Raw genomic sequence first — 24,083 nt, 5'->3', positions numbered from 1 at the left:
ATACAAAGGTCCACTTGGGTCTCCAACACCATATGAGTGTCAGATGTCTCTAAAGATTGAGACACATGCGATAAGATTGGGCTGGGGGTAGGGTCAGAAATGGGGGCTATAATATGGGCTTGATGGGTCATGGGCTGTCTTAGGGACAGTTGAGGGGTTGGCTGTGATGAGGCTGGAGTAGCTTGGTGGTGTTGTTGTGAATAAGTTGGGCTTTGGGGTTTGCGTTTGGATGATTGGGCTAGGTTTGGATGGTCAGAAGGATATTCATCATTGATCTGCACTGAAGTGGTAGCCTTGGCCTTTCTCATTTGGGAACCTGTTAGAAATTCCTTCGAAACAATCTCAGCCTGCTTCCTAACAGGGGACACATTGTTTTTCTGAAGACTGCCTTGATCATGCATTGGTTGGTCCCCTTTGTCCTTTTCTGCCAGAATCTCGTACCTTCCTTTTTCCTCCACTGCCTCTATTTTGTCTCTTTCGCTTTTATGCTTCGACCCACTACTTATGTTGGAGGTGTCCTTATTAGTGGGTGTTCTTCTTGTCCTTTTCTGCTTTTGTACTATCATCCATACACCAAAATTTTGGCTTGTTACAATGACTTCTTTACCCTTGTCGTTACATTTCCCTCCTTCTTTGTTCATAGGATCAGCCTGCATCTCTTCCGTCGGAGTATTCTTTTCTGCTTCTTGATGCTGCACTTCTTTAGCCTTTCCTCCCTTACCTTCTTGATTGGTATTAGCCATGCAACTATCACTCACATGGCCAAACCTTCCACAACTGAAGCATACCATATGCAGGCCCTCATATTCTATGTAGAATCTTTTTCCATTCACCAAGTAGGAGGCTTCCAAGGGCTTGCTCAAGTCTAGTTCAACACAGAGTCTCGCGAACTTACCCCGGGATTGATTCGCTGTGTTCATGTCGACTTTAAGCGTCTTACCAATCTGATCACCTACTGTCCCCAGGAAACGCTTGTCGTAGTATTCAATGGGAAGGTCTGGGAGCCTAATCCAAGCTGCCACCTTATTGATGGTAGTTCCGAAGGGGTTGAAGTCTGGGGTCCAACTTCTTATCGTTAGATAATGATCGAAAAGTAGCCAGGGACCTCCTTCCATCACATGCCAGTAATCTTCTTCATTAAACAATCTCACCACATAGAAGTCATTACCAACATCGATGAGGTCCATGCCTCCTGACTTGGCCCACATGGTGTCTAACCTTCTTTTCAGCACTCCATACGTAATCTGCCTCCCCAGGAGTTTCACTATCAACGTGTGTTTCCAAGGCTTCTCTAACCTTTTCTTCTCTGTTTTATTAACTGTAATACTGATGGTGCCGTTAGGGAGTCTTTCAACAGAAATTGATGGTTGACGGTTGGCCTCCTTTCTCTCCTTCTTTAGAGCGTCTCTTTGCATCTGGCTCATATTGAAAAGCTCTTCCATCGGTATTTGCTCTTCCGTTTCCTCTTCAGAATCATCTGATGAACTCCTATCAGAGTCAGACTCTTCGTCATCCGATCTTGGTTCTGCACTTCCATTCATAACAAGATCGGCATACGTTCTTCTTTTGCCATTAGTTCCCACAAAAGACGTTTTCTCGCACATCCACTCCTCTTCTCTAGCTATCCTTGATGTCTCCCCTTTAAATTCTCCTCTGTCATTACGGAGTTTCTTTTTGCTTCGTTGCAGTTGATCCGCTTCTTCAGCGGTAGTTACCGGTGAATTCATGGGAAGGGTTTTTCGATTCCAGTGTCCTATGTTAAGTGTTACTATAGTCAATGTTGGTTGTGTGTGTTAGGCGGCTAGGGTTTTGGAGTTTTTGACTTTCTTATGCCAACAAAAAGGCTTAAACCTTGCACTTGCCTCCTTCTCCTCCTCCTTCATTCTATAATTCGTGATCAATCCCTCAAAAGATTCAAACTTCGATCACCCTTCTCCTTTCTCTATTATCGTTTCAATCTCGGTCTTCCCAATTCCTTCGTTTTGATCCTTCAATCTTTTTCTCCCTCTCAGTATTTAGCCTTAAACCCTGAATTTCCTTTCCTTTTTAGTGGTACTTAATTATTTGATTTGATTTGATTATATATATTGTATCAGAAATTCAGAATCAGCATCATTCTCTGGAATTCGGCAAAGCCGTTGAATCGGTTGATATCACTCTGATTGCATGTTTTAAATTCTTGATCTGACTTGTTCAGCAAGAACGCTTTTTTTTTTTGTCTTCTTCAAAGAAGAAAAGAAAAATCGAAATTTGATAGAACAGTATCAAAATCTGTTCCGTGATAATTGAAATTATGAATTTCCCTGATAATATACAAACATTCACGATGTCGCCGACGAGATTCGCATCAACGGATGCCATTGATGTGAGGCTTCGTCAAGTTCCAATGAACAATGAATCATTGGACCTGCATTCGCATTTGGACCAAACTCCTTTGGCCAAGAGGCCAAGAACTTCAATGGAGAACCTCAATGATTCGCCAAGGACGATGAACACGGCAAACCCTGCAGGGAACAAAGGAACAAGCCACATTTTCTACAAGACCAGAATCTGCGCAAAGTTCCGGCTCGGAACCTGTAGGAACGGCGAGAACTGCAACTTTGCGCACGGCGCCGACGATGTGAGGCAGCCACCACCTAACTGGCAAGAAATTGTTGGATTGAGAGGCAATGACGAAAGGTCTTCAGGGAATTGGGATGATGATCACAAGATCATCCATAAGATGAAGCTATGCAAGAAGTTTTACAATGGTGAGGAGTGTCCTTATGGTGAGAGGTGCAGTTTCCTTCATGAGGATCCTGGGAAGTTCCGGGAGGATTCGAATTCTGCGAGATATAGAGATAGGGAGAGCTCAGTAATAAGCATAGGGACTACTAATGGTTCACCACCAAAGGGATATGGTGGTGGTGATGGTGGTGGCTCTAGGTGTAATAGTTCAGAAGGTTGTGGTAATAATAGGGCTGTGAACAATGGTAATGGTGGTGCGGCTGGGTTGAATGTTTCAAGGGGTTCTTCCAAGGGTACTTATTGGAAGACTAAGCTTTGTATCAAGTGGGAGACTACAGGGCACTGTCCTTTTGGTGGGGACTGTCACTTTGCCCATGGACAAGCAGGTACATGCTTATTATACTTATGCATATTCCTTTAAAAAATATATTTTGTTATTGTTGGATTTGGTTATGTATGCTAGAGTTGGTGCTGTTATGATTTTGTTGTGTTTGATTATATGGATTCTGGTTTATGTGGATGCTGTGTCAAAGGTAGATGCTTATTCACATTGCATAGTGATGCTGAATTCTATGTTTTGAATGTGTCAGTTTGGTTATTAAGATGTTGTCAGCAATGAATGGATGACTTAAATATGGCGTAGAAGCCACTATCATCTCCCTCACTGTCATGATCAAACTAAAGCAAGCGTAATTGGAGATTGGATCCTTGCCTAATTGAGAGCCTCTGTATTTTAAGTTTTTAACTATGTCATGTAGTTGAACCCTTACTTTTTGTTCATGATTCTGACTAAGAAGTTTGATGCCTGGCTGAGATCAACGGATGTACTTTCCTTAGCATATGAAAACTTATACATTATTAGTGTTGCAATTTCTCATCTGGCTACAATGTATTGTTTGTCTTGAAAACCAGAGTTGCAAGCTCCTGGTGGACGCGCTGAAGCAGAAGTTGTTGGAGCTATTTCAGCTTCGACAAAGTCTGCCGTTCCAAATTTACCAAATGTTATATCATCAGTTCATGCCAATGAAGTGCACCCGAGCAACACGGCAAGTGTACCTCCGGCGAATGAAGACGGGCAGGGTAACAAATCTCTGCTCAAGTGGAAAGGATTTAAGAAGATCAATCGGATTTACGGTGATTGGCTCGATGATTTCCCACTTGTGCACAACTTGCCAAGTAGAGTGGAGACCTGAGTTTGACTATGTGCTGTTTGAATATAGCCAATTGTTGGACTAGGATACTGGAAACCATGGTCACTGATTGTTGGTGATCAATTCATAGTTTTTTTTTTTTAATTATTCTTAATATTTCTCTGTGTCTGGTAAAATTGTTACAGTTTGCAGTTTTCTTGTTAGAGATGTCCAATTGTAAGTACATCTCAGGGATCTTGATGGAAACAAATCTTTTAGGACCTTTTTGTGGGTTTGAGGTTTAGGTATTGAGCAATTGTCAAATTCTGAACCCACATCCAGGCCATAAATTTTGATTCAAGTGTTAAAACTATATACTGTAGTTTGTTTCTATTCTTATATTAAATGTGATTATCTGTTATTTTGATTGTTTTTGCTAGTTCTTCCACCCTGAAATTCCAAGCAATGAAATCACAAATTCCCTTCATAGAATGCATAGAGACTTGAAGAGATTTTTAAAAAAAAAAATTTTTAATCTAAAAAATGGATTTTACCTTCTGGATGGTTTATGTGAAGTTGGTTTCATATGAAGTTGAGAGTGGTTAGATAACAATTTAGTCAAACCTGTCAAATTATTTAACGACTCTCAGTTATTAATTTTACAGAGTAAATCTCTATAGGCCGAGATTCACGCGATTACCTAATGTGATATTTGAGATTCCAATTTCACTATTGAAGTCTCCCAAATACAGTTTCGAGCACTATAATGGTCCCTATAAGTATCTTTCCGGCAATGAATAAGCTATCACAGCGTTTACATGGCATTACATGGCATCACTTTGTCACGTTGGATCTTTTTCTTCCCTTCCGCATCTTTTTCTTCCCTTCCGCTCTTCCTTCCCTTCCACACCAAAGCCCCACAGGAGCATCTCTTCCTTTCCTTTCGTACCAAAGCTTCTTCTTCTTCCTCCTTCCAGCACCAAAGCCCCACGATAGTAGCCTCCACAACTTCTTCCTTTCTGCTCTTCCTTCCCTTCCGCACCAAAACTCCGCGGCAGCAGCCTCCACAACTTATGCTTTCTTCTTTTCATCCTTCCCTTCTGCATATACAAACCCTGCTCCTCATTGTCCCCATCGCCCATGCACATTGCTCTCCTCTCGCCACGTCAACCGCCTCTACTGGCACCATCCACGATCGCTTTTTCTCCGGCACACTCCTCTGAAACGCCTTCTCTTCTTCTTCCTCACCTACACCCTTCCTAGTGGCACCAAGAATGGAACTCCGGCAGTGGTGACATCGCCAGAACTAAGTGCCCGAAGAAGGAAAGACCAAATTGGGTTCAGCATGGCAAAGTGATGCCATGTCAGCGCTACGATAGCTAACTCATCGTCGGAAAGATGCTCAGGGACCACTATGGTGTCCAGGGCTCTATTTGAAGGACTACGATAGTGAAATTGGAATCTTGAAGACCACATTGGGTAATTATGTGAATCTCAGGGATTATTATGGAGATTTACTCCAACTTCACATAAAGTTAGCTGCACTTGAGTTTCCACTTTCCACAGTTCAAAAAACCAAAGGCATTATAGGTAGAGATGAAGATGATCACTATTCACCAGTAACTATTGATCTTATCATAATTGATTTGGATTTTTTACTACCATTTTTATACATAAATGTTCAGAACATTGATAAATGATAAATCTATCCAAAAAAAATAGAATTAATTTTATATCCATGAAAGATTGATTTTTACTGACAAAACAAGTTTAATCACCCGTGCCATGCATGTGATAAGATTGAAATTATAATTTTAAATTATTTTATTAAAATTAATTTAAATTATAATAATTTGATTAATAAAAATATAATATGTTATGTATTGTTTGTTTTTTCTTAAGTTAGTGTTAAATATATTAACTCTAAAATAGTTATTAATTGGTTTTAGTAATCTACTTTCTTCAATAAATCAAACATATATATTCAATGTGACCATAAATAACTTAATAATATTTAGACCCACCAACAAATATTTTATATGTTGTTTTACTGTCAAGTAAGAACATATCAAAATTATCTCAAAATAAATAAGAAATTATTAGAGAATTTCAATGCATAAAATTCTCTAATAAACAATAAATAATCTAAATCTACAAAAAAAACAACTCAACACTTTTCTTTGATACCTGCAAAACATATACGTGAAATAATATTATATCAATGTTAGTATACAATTTTACAATTATCGACCGTATTTACTATACATGACTCATTCTTAAAAGTTATTCTATACACGTGTGCAATCGGAAGATAAATTACTGGACTTTATTTTACTTTTCTAAATTATTATAATTATGCATTATTCATTAAATGCTAATTGTAATATTGTAATATAATTATAATAAATATATTTTTCTAAAATAAATTTAGAAGAGAGAATAGTACTTTCATTTTGGAGGAAAAATGAATTCATGAGAAATTGACACTTCACTTTTATTAGTTGATAATGTATCAAATATTGATTTTATATAATTATAATAAAAATATTTCTCTAAATTAGTATAATCATGCATTATTCGTTAAATGTTAATTGTAATATAATTATAATAAATATATTTTTCTAAAATAAATTTAGAAAAGAAAATAATGATTTTATTTTAGAGAAAAAATGAATTCACGAGGAATTAACACCTCACTTTTATTAGTTGGAGAAAAAATCCAAGTTTTAGTATATTTTATCATTATTATACATTTTTCTCTAATCATATGTCCACTGTTTTCTTTTTTTGTTTTAGCATTTTGAACTTGGTTAAAACTTCTATTATATGATAGAATTAATATGAATATATTTTATTATTAAATAAACAAAGTTAATATAAAATAAAATCATACATAAAAAAAAGTAAAGAAAATAAAATTAAAATAGCAAAAGTGATAAAAAGATTATTTTTATAATTTTGTTTTGTCATTTTTATGTATAGAAGATTAGAAAATATTAAATTTTGAACTAAATTAATTTTTATTTGTTGTATTCAATTTAAATAAGTAATAAATTATCTTATTTTAATTTATTTCTTAAATTTATATATAATAAAAATTAAATCAAATAATTAATATACATAATTTTAAATTGTATGATACTTAAATATCTATTCAAATCAATTAGTTGATATAATTAATTCATCATAATGAATTGACTTTAATGAGTTAAACAAAATAAAGCAGAATCATGCTACGTTGATTCTATCATTAAAGGTAAAAATTCGATTTTTATATAATATAATAGAATAGATAATATAATAAACGGCGAGAAAGAGAAAAATAAAAATTTTAAATCCTAAGTTGTTTCATTTGGATATTGCAATGTGGGTATCACATTATTTTACTTATTCTACCCTATGGACCCTTTTGTAATTTTATTTCAGTATTAATGGAAGAATGACTTTAATTAGTATTTGATAAAATATTCAATTAGAATAATTAAAAAATAAAATTATGATATTATTAAAAATAATACATTTTTATGGTAAAAAATTATATTTAAATAAAATATTTATAAAATATAAAATTTAGAGTAACATAGTTTCATGAACATTAATCAATTATGAAATAACATCAAATTATAATATAATTTATTTATGATAAAATAATCAATAATTAATATTAATAAATATAAAAATCATCCAAACACTTTGATTAAAAGTATGAGTGGTTAATTATTATTCATTATTAATAATATTTTGTTCATAACAAAAAATGAAAATATAATTATACAGATTTAGATTTTAAAAAAATAAACGTATAAGTAACAAATGATCTATTTTATCATGTATATTATAAATTAATGAATTAAACTAACTGATATAATGAATTATAATTAATTAATTGGTATAAATTATAATAAATTATATGATATTTAAAAAGAAAATAAAATGAATAAAAAAATAAAAAGAAATAGAAGAATAGAAGACTATAATAAAATAAATTGAATGAATTTTTTTTTCTTTTTACAAATTTTATATTACATCTGCTTCAATAATAATAAATAAAAATACATTAACTTAATATCTAAGAAAAATGATGAGATAAAATCATAACACAATTCTAAAATAAAAGCTTAAATTAAACCATAATATCATTGTACAACACAAATTAAAAGTAATTTCACACTACAATATATACCACACAAATAGGTAAATGACTTAAACTTAATTACGATTTATTTATTTATTTATGCAAACATGATAATACCATGGTCTATAAATGAACATATCATATATTGCTCTGAATGATGAGCACGGGAGTTGAAGAGTGTGTGCTGATTTGTATCCATGATAGTTACCTTCTTGTGACGACGCCTCATAGGAAGAAAAAGAATTATTGTAAAAGCTACCCAATGAAAGAGTAATTGGTAAATGAATGATGTTTTCTTCTAATATATATGATTTTTTATAGTGGTAAAATAAAAATGAAATGAATGAAATTTTATATTTTTATATTAGAAATAGAATTTGATATTTATCATAATAAAATTAAATAACTAATTAGTTATATTTAAATAAATAAAATAAGTTAAACAAAAATATTTGTAAGAATTAATCAAATCAATTAGTCAATACAAATAATTAGTATAATTAATTTTATTTGATTTATTGAATTCAAAAAATAAATTAAAAAATAATTGATTGAATTAATTAGTTGATATAATTAATTTATTATAATTGATTGGATTTAATGAATTAGAAAAAATAAATAGGAAAACATAGGATACAATGATTTTTTTAACTAAATTAATATGTATTTATTGTATTTAATGATTATAAGTAATAAATCATCTATGTTATTATGTACCTTATAAATTAATGAATTAAAATAATTGATATAATAAATTATAATTATTTAATTGATATAAATTATAATAAATAGTGTGATATTTAAATACATAATCAAATCAATTAGTTGATATAATTAATTTGCTATAATAAATTGTATTCAATGAGTTATAAAAAATAAATTAAGAAACACGCTAAGAAGTATGTCACGCCCATCATGAAGTGCAGAAATTCAATTTTTATATAATAAAAATATACATTCTTATATATGTTATAGAAATATGATTTGATTCTATGAACTTGCTTATTTTTTTTTTACTTGCCACCTATATTCAGCATGGAATTTTAATTTTTCTAAAATAAATTTAGAAGAGAGAATAGTACTTTCATTTTGGAGAAAAAATAAATTCATAAAGAATTGACACCTCACTTTCATTAGTTGATAATGCATTAAATATTAATTTTATATAATTATAATAAATATATTTTCCTAAATTAGTATAATCATACATTATTCATTAAATGTTAATTGTAATATAAATATAATAAAGATATTTTTGTAAAATAAATTTAGAAGAGAGAATAGTGCTTTCATTTTAGAAGAAAAATGAATTTATGAAAAATTGACACATCACTTCAATTAGTTAGAGAAAAATACAATTTTAGTATATTAAATAGAAGTATATTATTATTATTATTATTATTATTATTATTATTATTATTATTATTATTATTATTGTTGTTGTTGTTGTTGTTGTTGTTGTTGTTGTTGTTGTTGTTGTTGTTGTTGTTGTTGTTATTATTATTATTATCATTAAAAATATTTTTGATTGATAATTGATAAGTAGTTTAATAATGTATTAAATGTGAATTTTATATAATTATGCATTATTCATTAAATGCATTCATTTTGGAAGAAAAATGAATTCATGAGAAATTCACACCTCACTCATTAGTTGAAAAAAATCCAATTTTAATATATTAAGTAGATTATATAAATAGAAATACTTGCTAATAAGTATATATAAAAGAGGAGATATATAATTATATATAATATAATTGCTATATATGTAACAGATAAAATTGTTATAATTATAGAGACTTATTATAATTATATTAAATTTAATTATGAATGTAAATAAATAAAAGTGATAATAATTAATATTATTTTTTTCTTTTTTACATTTAATATTTATCGTAAATATAAAAAATATTGAGAAAAAAAGTAGATACTGACTTTATTTTATTTTATTTTACGTCATGGATTTTTTTACTAAAATTAATGGAGGAAAAAAAATCTTTATGATTATATATCAATCTCAATCACAATAAATAAGATGAATCGATTGAGCAACTAACAAATTTACCAAAAAATCCATTCTTTATTTTCATTAAATATTTATATTAATTCAATTAGATGAGTATTTTAATAAAAGGAAAAATTATTATTATTATTATTATTATTATTATTATTATTATTATTATTATTATTGAATAATAACGATAATTATCGTTATTAATATTAAATTGGTTATTAATATATATACATATATTGTTGCTTCTACAATCGTCCAATAATATTTTCTTTTATTTGTTAATTAATTAAACTTGGTTATTTATATTAAATATATTTAATGATTACTAAAAATTAATCATATAATTATCATTATTATTAATAACTAATTATTAATAATCAATTTATATTTCTCTAAAATATAATTTTCTATATTATTATTATTATTATTATTATATAGGTCACCATTAAAATAATAACTTGTCACTAATAAAATTTTAGGATAATGAATAAAAAATAGAATTATATTAATATAATTAAAATCAATATAATTAAAATAGTTAAAAATATTTTTGATTGATAATTAGGTTAATAATGTATTAATTATTGATTTTATATAATTATAATAGAGATATTTTTTAAATTAATATAATTATGAATTATTCATTAAATGCTAAGTATAATATTATTATATAATTATAATTAAGATAATTTTCTGAAATAAATTTAAAAGAGATTAATATAATTATAATAAAGAGATTATCTTAAATTAGTATAATTATGTATCATTCATTATATACTAATTATAATATAATTATATCAATTAAAGATAATTTTTTAAAATAAATTTAAAAGAGAGAAATAATGCAATCATTTTGGAAGAAAAACACAATTTTAGTATATTAAATAGAAGTAGATTGGTATAAATTATGATAGATTACATAACATTTGAAAAGAAAATAAAATGAATAAGAAGAAAATAAAAATAAATAGAATAGATAGAAGACTACAATAAAATAAATTAAATGTGAGAGTTTTTTTTGGTACATTTCATATCACATTCGTTTCAATAATAATAATAATAAATAAAAATACGTCAACTTGATATCTAAGAAAAAATGATGAGATAAAATCATAATACAGTTCTAAAGTAAAAGTTTAAATTAGAACATAATATCATTACATAACACATATTGAAAGTAATTTCACACTATAATATATCACAAACAGGTAAATGACTTAAATTTAAATACAAAACAGTTTTTATTTATACATACATGATAACATCATGGTCTATAAATACTTTATAGATAACATATCTTATAGAGCTCCGAATGATAAGCACGAAAGTTGGATAGTGTGTAGTTTGTATCCACGATAGTTGTCTTCTTGCAACGATGCCTCATAGGAAGAAAAAGAATTGTTGTAAAAGCTATCAAATGAAAGAGTAATTGGTAAACAAATGATATTTTCTTCTAGCATACATGGTCTTTTATAGTGGTAAAATAAAAATGGAAGGAATCAAATTTTATATTTTTATATTAGGAATAGAATTTGATATTTATTCTAATAAAATTATTATTATTATCAATATAAATAGATTAACAACTTGCCACTAATAAAATCATTGGATAATGAATAAGAATTAGAAGGATATGAATATAATTAAAATATTTAAAAATATTTTTGATTGATAATTAGTTTAATGATGCATTAAATATTGATTTTATATAATTATAATAAAAATATTTTCTTAAATTAGTATAATTATGTATTATTCATTAAAATAATAAAAAATATTTCTAATTAATAATTGATAAGTAGTTTAATAATAAATTAAATATTGATTTTATATAATTAAAATAAAGATATTTTCCTAAATTAGTATAATTATGCATTATTCATTAAATGCATTCATTTTGGAGGAAAAATGGGTTCACGAGAAAGTGACACCTCACTTTCATTAGTCGGGAAAAAATCCAGTTTCAGTGAAGACAACTCGATGAGGTATTTCATGGATGTGATGCATTGTAAATGATTGTGGCAAAAGACAATCGAACTGGAACAATAGACGATAAGAATAACTTAGAGTAACAACAAATAAAAAATTATTAAAAGAATAATATAATAGAATGAGTATATGAAAAATATTATAAAAAATTATAAATTGTACCTTAAAAGGATCAACTTCAATAAAAAACGAAGAATACATTCTTATTCTATGAAGTAGTAAAAAAGAAAAAACACTAAATATAAAATTATGAATTGACTCTCAAATTTAGATTCATGTACCACAGGAAAACACTATATATAGACATTAGTAAAACAAAAATAAATATGTAAATTACCTATTATTAAGGTAATTTTTTAATAATCCATTAAATATTGATTTGATACAATTATAATGAATATATGTTCCTAAATTAGTATAATTATATATTAATTTCATCATATCACGGGTAACAAAGATTTTTTATTATTAGTATTACTATTACTGATATTATTATTATCATTAAAATGAATAAAAATATTTTTAATTGATAATTGATAAGTAGTTTAATAGTGCATTAAATTTTTGATTTGATACAATTATAATGAAGATATGTTTCTAAATTAGTATAATTATATATTATTCATTAAATATTAATTACAATATAATTATATTAAAGATATTTTTTATAAAATAATTTAAAAAAATTATTTGATATACGTGAATCGGGTAACAAAGATTTATTATTATTATTATTATTACTATTATTGATATTATTATTATCATTAAAATTATTAAAAGTATTTTAATTGATAATTGATAAATAGTCTAATAGTGCATTAAATATTGATTTGATATAATTATAATGAAGATATGTTGTTAAATTAGTATAATTATATATTATTCATTTAGTATTAATTATAATATAATTACAATAAAATAATTTAGAATAGAAAAATTTTTTATTCGTTTTGGAGGGAAAACGGATGCATGAGAGATCGACACGTCACCTTTAGTAGCCGAGGGAAAACCCAGTTTTAGTATATTAAGTAGATTATTCAAACTCTAAAAAATTATTTAAAATTTTAAAACTGTCTTCCTTACTTATCTTAACTCATCTCTAACCCTTACCACCACCTCCAAATTTCCAACTCTTTACCACCATCACCCAAATTCATCATCATCCAAATCTCATCCTTAACTAATGTTACGCTGCTGGTATTTATTTTAAGGAAAATACAGAAATATACTATAACAATAAAAAATAACAGAGAAATTTTGAGAGTCCTCTACTCTCCTAACTTAGGCCTTTCCGAATCTTTTCCTACCTCTCACCTAATCAGCTCCTCTTTTTATTGCCTTCCCTCTTTGTAATCAAATTAATTATCATTATCTCCTAAAATCAAGCATTCAATTCCTACGATTATGTCTCCCTGATTCTCGTATCTAACTAATCCAATCATCAATTATTGTCACTTACTAGAGTGAGACCCGCGCAATGCGCGGAGAAGTAGATTATTTATACTATATAGTATATTTTAATAAATGCTATATTAAAAATATTTTAGAGAAAATATTATAAATAGTTTTTGAATTTATTTATTTTAAAAAAAGACATAAGTTATTTATATTAGAATTATACAAAACTGTATTTTTCTTTTTTTATTTTTTTATTTGCATTAATGGATATTCTTTGTCTTTTCTGCGGTTTTTTTGTTTGTAAATAATTAAAAGAATAAATGAATGAGAATGAAAAACATATAAAAATATTACATTAAATTTAAGAAATTTTTGACAATTAGTATGAGAGATTAAGAAATGAAGAGTAGTAAGAATCTTAATATGTATAAGTTGTAGAATTTGAATATTTGTAACTGAAATTTTTTATAATTATTATTATTATAACACTTTTAATATATGTTTATTGCATTTAATTAGTACTTGATGTTTCAATTGAATAATAATAAATAAGAGTTTTTTGTTTTAATTTTTTTAAAATATTTTATTAAATAGTGATTGGTTGATTTTTATCTTTTGTACTAACTTGAAGTGGAAGGTAAATTGGCACTCCTCTTTGACCGAAGATATTACTTTCTCCTCATCCTTGCTTGTCTAAATTGGATAGATCTTGTGTTTCTACATTTTTAAAATAGGCATCAAAATCACCTTATGAATCAATTTACAATAAAATAAGGAAGGTGCAATAAAAGTTATGTTAAATAAACCAAGCTGCATCATCATATGCTGGAGGCACATATCGTCTTGTCTACCTTTTTTTTACAGGATTGCTCAACAGAACAAAATATGTTATAAGACTCTTTTTGTATTAACCTGAAGTGGAAGCTAAATTGGCACTCCTCTTTGATCGAAGATATTGCTTTCTCCTCATTCTTACTTGTCTAAATTAGATAGATCTAAGTGTTTTAAATAATTGTGTTTCTATATTTTCAAAATAGACATCAAAATCACCTTATGAATCAATTTACAATAAAATAAGAAAGGTGCAATAAAAAATATGTTAAACAAACCAAGTTGCTCTCCGCCTCTTTAATCTAGCAATTTTGGGTATTAACTCTTCCCATTTGTCATTACCACTGCAAATCCTTCTACAACAAAGAGAATAAGACTCTTCCTTTCTTTGAAAGGATTGCTGTCGGCCTCTTTAATCTAGCAATTTTGGATATTAACTCTTCCCATCTGTCATTACCACTGCAAATCCTTCTACAACAAAGAGAATAAGACATGGTCAAAGAATGATAAAAAAAAAAGAGAAACAAATAAATGTAAATTGTGGAAGCACATTAATTTTGGTTGTGACTGTTAGACAGAACTGTTTAAAAAAGAGAAATACATAAACCTGTGCTACTTGCATATTATTTATAACAAATAAATAGGGCTATTGAAAATAATATTGAACAACAGAATGAGAAGAGTAAACGGCAAAGTTAAAAATCTTTAGGAAGATACCTGGGACGAATTTCCTACGTTGGCGGCGTCGAATGGTGACGTTGGTCTGAGACCCAGAATCGAGCTCCGGCAGGAAACCTCAACCAGGAGGAATGGACATTGTGTGAGCTTTTTGGAAAAAGTTAAGTTGTTGGTTTTATTTTTTGTGTTTTTTTTTATTTGAAAATAAAAGTTGATTTGGCAAGATTTGAGTGGTGGATTATAAAATTTTGCCAAGTAAGCGATAGTGCTGACATGGCGTAAGTAGAAGAAGAGAAATAACTTAGAAGTAATGTGGGTAAACCTATGTAACTACTTTTATATATTAAGAATAGATGATTACACATTTTTCTGCCCTATTATTCCTCCCTTTTCTTTGTTGCTTCTTCTAGAATAATGACAAGGTAAAGGGATTATTTTTTTCCTATTTTTGGCTGCTTTTGCTGATGACTCAGCATTCTCTCCCTCTCCCGGGTATGTAACAATACCTTCTCCTTGAAGCATCACCTTGTTCTCAAGGTGAAAGAAAAGAAAGGCTTCTTGAATTGCAGCTGCTGCTTCCCACGAATTCTCGAATGCTAGAAGGTCCCTCCACTTGATCAACACCTCCAATTTACCAGCCGCATTTTTTCTAACAGCTAGGATTTCTTGGGGTTCACCTTGTAGTTCATATTCTTCTGTTAGAGTCGTAGGAAGTGGCTGAATCTGAGCAGTGGGCTTGACACACTTCTTCAATAAAAAAACATAAAAGACCGGATGTACCTGAGCTCCTTCTGGTAATTTAAGCTTGTAGGCATTCTGTCCAATCTTCTCCAGAATCTCATAAGGGCCATAGAATCTTGCACTCAGCTTTTGGTTGACCCTTTTTGTCAAGGTCTTCATTCGATAAGGCTGCAGTTTGAGGTGCACAAACTCTCCTGGCTCAAAAGTTACGTCCCTCCTCTTCCTATCAGCATATGTCCTCATTCGATTTTAGGCCCTTTCTAGTTGAAACCTCAATTTATCCAACATGTGATTCATTTCTTCCATAAGATTTCTTACTTCTTCAACTGCAGCTTCTCCCTTACCCCGCAATAGAATCGGGGGTTCCCTTCCATAAAGGGTCTTGAAGGGGGTCATTTTAATCGACCCATGATAATTGGTGTTATACCAATATTCTACCCAATTCAACCATTGGGGCCATTGCTTTGGTGTAGACCCCGCGAAGCACCTGAGGTAAGTTTTCACACACTTGTTGACCGCCTCGCTTTGCCCATCCGTTTGGAGATGATAGGTTGAGCTAATCTTTAATGATGTGCCTGCTGCTTTGAAGATTTCGGACCAGAAACCACTCATGAACAGCCGGTCACGATCGGAAACAATCGATGTGGGAACCCATGAAGTCTCACCACTTCTTTCACAAACAGGTCTGCAACTTCCTTTGCTGAATAAAGGTGAGATAAGGGAAAGAAATGAGTGTATTTCGTCATCCTATCAACCACAACAAAGATGGTGTCATTCCCTTGTGCCTTTGGTAGTCCTCCAATGAAGTTCATAGCTATATCCGACCAAATATTTGTCGGAATAGGGAGTGGCTATAGCAGCCCAACTGGAGTCAAGGTGGAATGTTTGTTCCTTTGGCATACTTCACATTGTCTCACGTAATCCATTATGGCCTTCTTCATTCCCTCCCAATACAGTACTCCAGCGATCCTCTTATCAGTTCAAAAAAAATCAGAATGTCCTCCCAATTTTGTGTCATGGAATTTCTCCAATATCTTGGAAATCAACTTCGAATGCCTTGGAATAATCAAACGCCCTTGGTGCAGTAACCTCCCATTTTTCAATGCATATTCAGCAGTAACCTCCTTTCTGAAAATAAGATCCTGCATGATACTCTTGAGTTTTAGGTCATGTTGCACCTCTTCTTCTAAGTTTGTCCATTCAGCAACTAAAACCATGGAAACAGCAGCAAATTGGAATTTTCTGGAGAGGGCATCAGCTACTTGGTTGTCTTTTCCTACCTTGTATTTTATTTTGAAATTAAACCTGGGCAACTTGGTCATCCATTTCTGTTGTTCCTCGCCTCCAATTCTCTAATCAAAAAAGAATTTAAGACTCTTCTGGTCTATATAAACAGTGAACTGTTGACCCAAGAGATAATGCCTCCATTTTTGAATTGCCAAGACCATAGCCATCAACTCCCTCTCATAAACAAATTTAGCTTGAGCCTGTTCAGAAAGTTTCTGGCTCATGTAAGCTACCGGCTTGCCTTCTTGCAGCAGTATTGCCCCAATTTCCTTCCCAGAAGCAGTTTTCACTGCGAAGGGCTTTAAAAATAAAGGGACAGGTAGCACTGGGACTGTCACCATGGCAGTCTTGAGTGCTTCGAAAGCTGTTTGTGCCTCATTACCCCACTTGAATTGATCCTCCTTCAGTAATTATGTAAGGGGCCAAGCTATGCCTTTATAATTCTTAACAAAACAGTGAAAGTAACCGGTTAACCCAAGGAATCCCCTCAACCCTTTGAGGTCCTTCGGAACTGGCCAATCCACCATGTCTTGAACCTTTTTGGGGTCTGCTGCGACTCATTCTTTAGATATAATGTGACTCAGGTATTCAATGCGTTCTTGGGAGAATCTGCATTTTTTCTTATTGAGGTAGAGCTGGTTGCACCGAAAGACTTCAAAAAGCTGTTGCAAATGACCCCAATGTTTTGTCTAACTCAAGCTATAGATGAGTATATCATCGAAGAAAACCAAAACAAACTTCCTCAAAAATGGTCGCAACACCTGATTTATGAGTGCTTGAAAAGTGGAAGGAGTGTTTGTGAGCCCGAAGGGCATCACGAGAAACTCATAGTGTCCTTCATGAGTTCGAAAAGCGATTTTGTGGATGTCATCTTCTCTCATCCTTATTTGGTGATAGCCAGACTTGAGGTCTAGCTTAGAGAATACTCTTGCATCTCCTAATTCGTCCAGCAGCTCATCAATCACTAGAACTGGGAATTTATCAGCTATGTTCTCTCGATTCAATTCTCAGTAATCTACACAAAATCGCCAGCCTCCATCTTTCTTTTTAACTAGGACCACCGGACTTGAGAATGGGCTAGTGCTCGGACGTATGATGCCAGAATTCAACATCTCTGCTACAATTTTCTCAATCTCGATTTTCTGATATTGTGGGTATCTATAGGGTCTAATGCAAAAAATCTCTAACCCTTCCTTTAAGATGATTTCATGGTCCTTCTCGCGTTTGGGTGGGAGGCCTACAGGGGTCTGAAACAAGTCCCTATATTATTGAAAAAATTGTTTAGCTTCTGCAGAAATCATCTCTTGTTCTTGCTCCTCAGTGACAGCAACCCTAATGGTGATAACATAACCCTCCCCATCACCTTTCAGAGCGTGCAAAGTCTTCTTCCATGAAGCCTTACTTCTGCTCAAGGAAGGATCACTTTTTAGTTGCATCTTCCTGCCATCTTGCTTCCAGTTCAATGTTAATTCTCCATAATCTCCCACAAACTTCCTTAGACTCGCCAGCCATCCTGCTCCTAATACCACCTCCGAATAGCCCAACTTCATTACAAAGAAGTTTTTGACTATTTGGACCCCTTGAATATTCAAGCAAACTCCTTCATAGCCTTCATGCCCCTTTTCTAGAGCATCGTTCCCCACCTTTACTTGAAACTCCCTTATCTTTCTCACCGGTAACGCCAGCCGCTTAACCACCTTGGTGGCAATGAAATTTGCCGAAGCCCCAGGGTTGATGAGCACCACCACTGTTCTGCCCTGAATCTCCCTTTAGACCTTAAAGGTCTTGTGAGTAGTAAGTTCCCAATAGCTGTATGATGACAGTTGCAGCTCTTCTCGTTCAGGTTTTCCTTCATGTGCCTCTTGGTTCATCCCTACGTCTCTTTCTGCCTCCTCTTCTGCATCTTTTCCTAGGATGATTTGATAGTGCTTCATAGAGCACATATGATTAGGTCCCCACTTCTCTCCACATCTAAAGCACAACCCTTTCTTTTGTCTCTCTACCCACTCTTTGTTCGATAGCTGTCGTGTGCGCTGTTACGAGTCGTATGTGAATGAGAAGCGTTGCTGCCTCCGTTCGAACTAGTGTTAAGGCCTATACGAGGAATAAAGGTGCTTCTGTTTGTGTTGAACCCAATCTCGCCCCTTGATTCGCCTCTGCTGTCGTGGGTGTTGTACTTCAGCAAACTAGGATTTTTAAAAAATCCAAATCTAGCTCCCACTGAATCAGATCTCCCTGACCTGCTTCCTTTCGGCAACCCCTCCACCCTTCTGCCATTAAGGTCAACCCCGGTCTCATTCCATACTTAATTTCTCCATTCAATAGCCATGGCTCTATCCATTAGAGCTGGTAAATTATCGAACCGAGCCACCTCCAACTTGGCCTGAATTTTCTTTTTGAGTCTATTTGCAAAAATGCACATGAGAGCCTCATTCCTAGGTTTCTCTGTGTTTGTGCTGCAGCCTCAATCTCATGCCTATATTGAGCGACGTCCTCCACCTGCTTCACCTCTAGTAACGGAGCCATGGGATTGAGAGCAGCTTCAGGTTGAAAACGTTTCAATAAGTCCTCTTTGAATCGTTTCCATGTCTGAAATGGTGTGTATTTTTTCCACCACTCCATCCATGCGAGAGCCTTTCCCTCCAAAGCAAGAGTGACAAAGTTCATCCTTTCTGCCGGAGCCACTTGGGTGACACGAAAATATCTTTCCATCTTCATCATCCAATCATTTGCATCATCTCCCGAGAAGATGGAAATGTCAAGCTTCCTGGTAGGCTCAAATCTCCTCTATTCTGTTTCACCTTCATTATCACCGCCGCCTCTGCCTTATGAACCTCCTCCATCTCCCCCGTTTCTCCCTCCAGTCCCATTTCCTCTCTGGTCATGGCGTGGTTGCGAAAGCATTTCCCTCACCTGTCTCAGCAGGTTGGTGGATGAGAGTTCAAACGATCAATTTTGAGCTTCTAGCGAATGATTCTAGGATTCCGTCATCTCCTCCATTTGCTTCTCCAAGACTTCCTACTTTGACTCCATGGTAGCTCGTGTGGAAACCATGCACAAAACACCTAAGATCGGTGCTCTGATACCAGTTGTTACGCTGGTATTTATTTTAAGAGAAATGCAGAAATACAATAGAATAGTAAAGGATAACAGAGAAACTTTGAGAGTCATCTTCTCTCCTGGCCTAAGTCTTTTCGAATCTTTTCCTATCTCTCACCTAATCAGCTCCTTCTTTTATTGCCTTCATTATCTGTAACCAAATTAATTATCATAATTATCTCCTAAAATCAAGCATTCAACTCCTACGATTACGGCTCCCTGATTCTCTCATCTGACTAATCCAATCATCAATTATTGTCACTTATGATTACACATTTTTTCTGTCCTATTATTCCTCCCTTTTCTTTATTACTTCTTCTAGAATAATGATAAAGTAAATGGATTGTTTTCTTCCCTTTTTTGGCTGCCTTTGCTGCTGACTCGGCATTCTCTCCCTCTACTGGGTATGTAACAACTACCACCACTGTTATAGCTGCCATCGGCCATCACCACTATCGCCGCCATCAGTACACCTCCGCCACCACCAATAACTCATAGTTCCAAAATTTCTAGAACCAACATTTCTCTTTCTCTCTCTAAATCTATCATCAGCATTACCAGAAATTTAGCTCCTCAAGATCCTCCATGGGTATTATCTCCAGATTTCAAAACTAAAAAATTTTCTAAAACTCCACTTGAAAAATCAAAGCAGAGATAGAAGGAAAAAAAAATAAAAGCAGTAACATTCAAATGGTAGACATAGTAGTGGCTCTTCTCACTCCTAGCAGTAGCTCCTCCTCTATGTGTTTCCTCCTTTTCACTGCATAGTGTCCTCTCTCTGTGTCTCAGCTGCGGTAATAGTAGCTCCTTCCATCATCTCCATTTTTACTCCTCACTATCGTGTCTTCTCTTTTTCAGATCTTTCAACAATGACAGCGGCGACTGTGGTTTCCTTCGGTCGTTGTCCTCCTCTCTTTTCTCTATCTCAAATTATTTCTCTCTCTCACTATTTCTATTTTGTCATCTTCTTCCACGATGAGTTTTTGGTAACAGTTGTTGTCATGAGTAAAGAAAACTAGGTAGGATATAGTATCAAAGTGTTTGCAAAAATATTAGAGAGGAAGTTTGTAATTTGCTCCCGAATGAGGCAAAGGAGATTTGTTATTTATTCCCAGACGAGAAAGAGATTAGATTTGTTGGCAGTGATCGGAGGGAGATAAAATAGTTTGATAGTAGTGGTAAAGAGAATGAGGTGGCGATGGCAGTAGCATGGTGATAATAATGGTGGTGGTAATAGTGGTAGTTGAGGACAAGTGGTAATAAAAATGGATTTAAGTGGCAGTGAAATTTGAAATTGAGATGGTGACACTGTGGATTAAAATTTGAATTTGAGATTAGGTTAAATTAAAAAATAATTTAAAATTTTTAAATAATTTTTTAAGATTTGAATAATTTTGTTAATAAAAATCCCTTTTATCGATACAAAAATAATTTTGTTTTCGTTAGAACACTTTTACCTTTCTCTACTTCTTTTTTCAAGAGATAACCTTTTCATTCCATGGCAATATTATTCATGTTCTCTCACGAAATAAAGAAAGAGAGTGTAATAGTTATGTAAACGTAAAAAAGATGTACTTAGGGTTCATTTGGGAAGTTTTAAAAATTATTTTTTTGAGTTTTTGACTTATAAAAAGTAGTAGTATTAATGTCTAATGCAATTTTTAAAATCAAATTGTAGCTTTTTAAGAAATTATTTAAGTGCTTATAGAGAAGTTAAAAAAATGACTTTTCTCATAATAAATTTTTTTACCACATTTTTTTAAATAAGCACTTTTAGAACTAAAAAAATCAAAAATAAAATAACTTATGTATAAATTACTTTTTATATAAACATTTATTGTTTAAACTATTTTTTAAAAAAAATTAATTAAACTGTTTACCCAAATTAAACTTTAATCCAACCTAATTTATAAATAATCAATTAATTTAAAACTTTTTTTTATTCAAGTTAATTAACTTGAGTGTTCAGTATCTTACCCGAAATTTAATAAAGAATTGGTTTCCACAAAGAAAAATTATTTCGTGAGGACATAAAAAATAAGCATGTGATACTAATATTACGTGTCAAGTTTGAATTGTAACACGTGTAAGATGCATTGATTGTGGGGTAGTTATGAATTCCAGTTTTCGTTTCTAATTAATGATATTAATTCATAATTAGGTGTTGATGTATAGGGCATATTTGGCCAATTAAAGAGACCTACATAGTGGGCCTACCAGGTGGGTTAAAGTGAGAGGGATATTTTTTAGATTGTATTTTTTTTGCAAATATATGAACTTCAATAGTAGTTATTATTTGGAATAAAAAAGAGAAAAGATAGTCGAAAAATAAAATTTATTTTAGTTGGACAACATTTTCTATTGTATAAGTTATGTTAGGAACAAAAATATAGAAAGAATGAACAAAAGAAGAAAAAAATGAATATCAGAATTTTAAGTTTGAAAAATAATTGGAAAGAATAAATAATAAATTTTATCTTTTTAATTCTATAAATTGATATTTGTCATTTTTTTATGTCATTAATATATATTTGTTTTTTCTTATAATCAATTCTTTATTCTTATTTTACTCACATCTGACTTATGCCCATGTTTATTTATTTGTTACTCTAGTTTTTTGATATTTTACCACTAGTTTCATATAGTTAACTTAAATCAGGTCAACAACTTAAATAATAATATTTTTTTTATTTTTGAAATTATTACTAATAATTCTTTTATTTTTTTTCTTTTTCTAGCATGTATTAATTAATTTATATTGTACAACAGTAATTTTAACATAATTATGATTAAGTATGATAAATAGTAAAAATAATTTTAATTTGTGACAATTTAAAACAGAAAGAGTGAGTTTTTTAAAAAAATGTGTAAAATTTGTATTTAATTTATCATATATAACATGTTATAATATTTATATTGTCTATATATACAACGGTTGTGGTGAATATTATTCACATCTTACAGTCAATAAATAATATTTATATATTTTGTACATAGATTTATGATATAAATAATTTCTATGGTGATATAATTTGATTTTATATTTATACTAAATAGATAAATTTAAATTCAAAAATTTAAAAATTTAGTTTCTTAATTAATGATATTTTACCTGACATATTTTGGAGTATTTTCAATTTTTTTAGCCTAACTCATTGAACATAATTATCTTAATGACTTAATGTTTATTTGTATGCCATTAATAAATTTATTCTATGACAGTAATAATGTTTTACGTTGGCTTTAAATTTTTTCTATTACTATTAATTTATTATTGTGATTTGATTTTTCTATTTCTGTACACCTTAGTTTGCACAAACAAATATAAATGGTGTTTTTTTTGTTCTCCTAATTTGAACTATACTACTTTTCTGTTTTTTATTTTTTAAAGTTCTCTTACCTTTTTTTTGGATTTAATATAAAAATTCATATTATACCAGCAATAAAAAAAATCAATGTGTTTAATATTAATTAATGATAAACTAACAAAAAAAAACTCATATTAAACTCCATTATTTTATCTCACTCACCAGTTTAAACTATTTCAATTCTTAACAATGTGTTTAATACTAATTAATCGTATTTCTCTCAAACAAAAACATAAATATTAACATAGCTCCACAACCAACTTAAAAACAGTTGGAAACTACTAATCTCCCTACATGCATCATACTAACACCTAAACACATAGCATAAATATTACATGTTTACTTTTATTATCAGTACCAAAAAACTTCCTTTTTACATAATGGTTTTCGACTCATTTTTCCGTTCAACAACATAAGAAAATTTCATAAAAACCACAATGCAGTATTAAAATTGTTCTTTTTAATTATTAGAAAAAGATAATATTTTGTATTATTTTATTTTTTAATATATTTGACAAAATAATAATAATAATAAAAATATTAAAAAAAATAAAAAATTAAAGTTATTATTTATATTTTTTAAAATAGTTTTTATTTTAAAAATTTATAAATAAATAAATTTTTTATCTTGTTCTATTCAAATATAATTATTAAATAAAAGATTATTTTTATATGAAATATTTAAA

General features: G+C 30.8%; 1 protein-coding gene across 1 annotated transcript; it reads left to right on the top strand.

Annotated features, from left to right (window-relative positions):
- The first annotated feature begins 1,788 nt into the window (after nt 1–1,788).
- On the top strand, nt 1,789–4,278 carry LOC112707881 (zinc finger CCCH domain-containing protein 39). The gene is made up of 2 exons (XM_025759895.3): nt 1,789–3,113; nt 3,640–4,278. Exons 1-2 carry the CDS (start codon nt 2,294–2,296, stop codon nt 3,918–3,920), a joined length of 1,101 nt encoding a protein of 366 aa, XP_025615680.1. The 5' UTR covers nt 1,789–2,293; the 3' UTR covers nt 3,921–4,278.
- Nucleotides 4,279–24,083: the final 19,805 nt, after the last annotated feature.

The sequence above is a fragment of the Arachis hypogaea genome, chromosome 1 (genome assembly GCF_003086295.3).
Source record: "Arachis hypogaea cultivar Tifrunner chromosome 1, arahy.Tifrunner.gnm2.J5K5, whole genome shotgun sequence".
Taxonomy (NCBI): Eukaryota; Viridiplantae; Streptophyta; class Magnoliopsida; order Fabales; family Fabaceae; genus Arachis; species Arachis hypogaea.
This window is presented reverse-complemented; position numbering and strand designations above follow the sequence as displayed.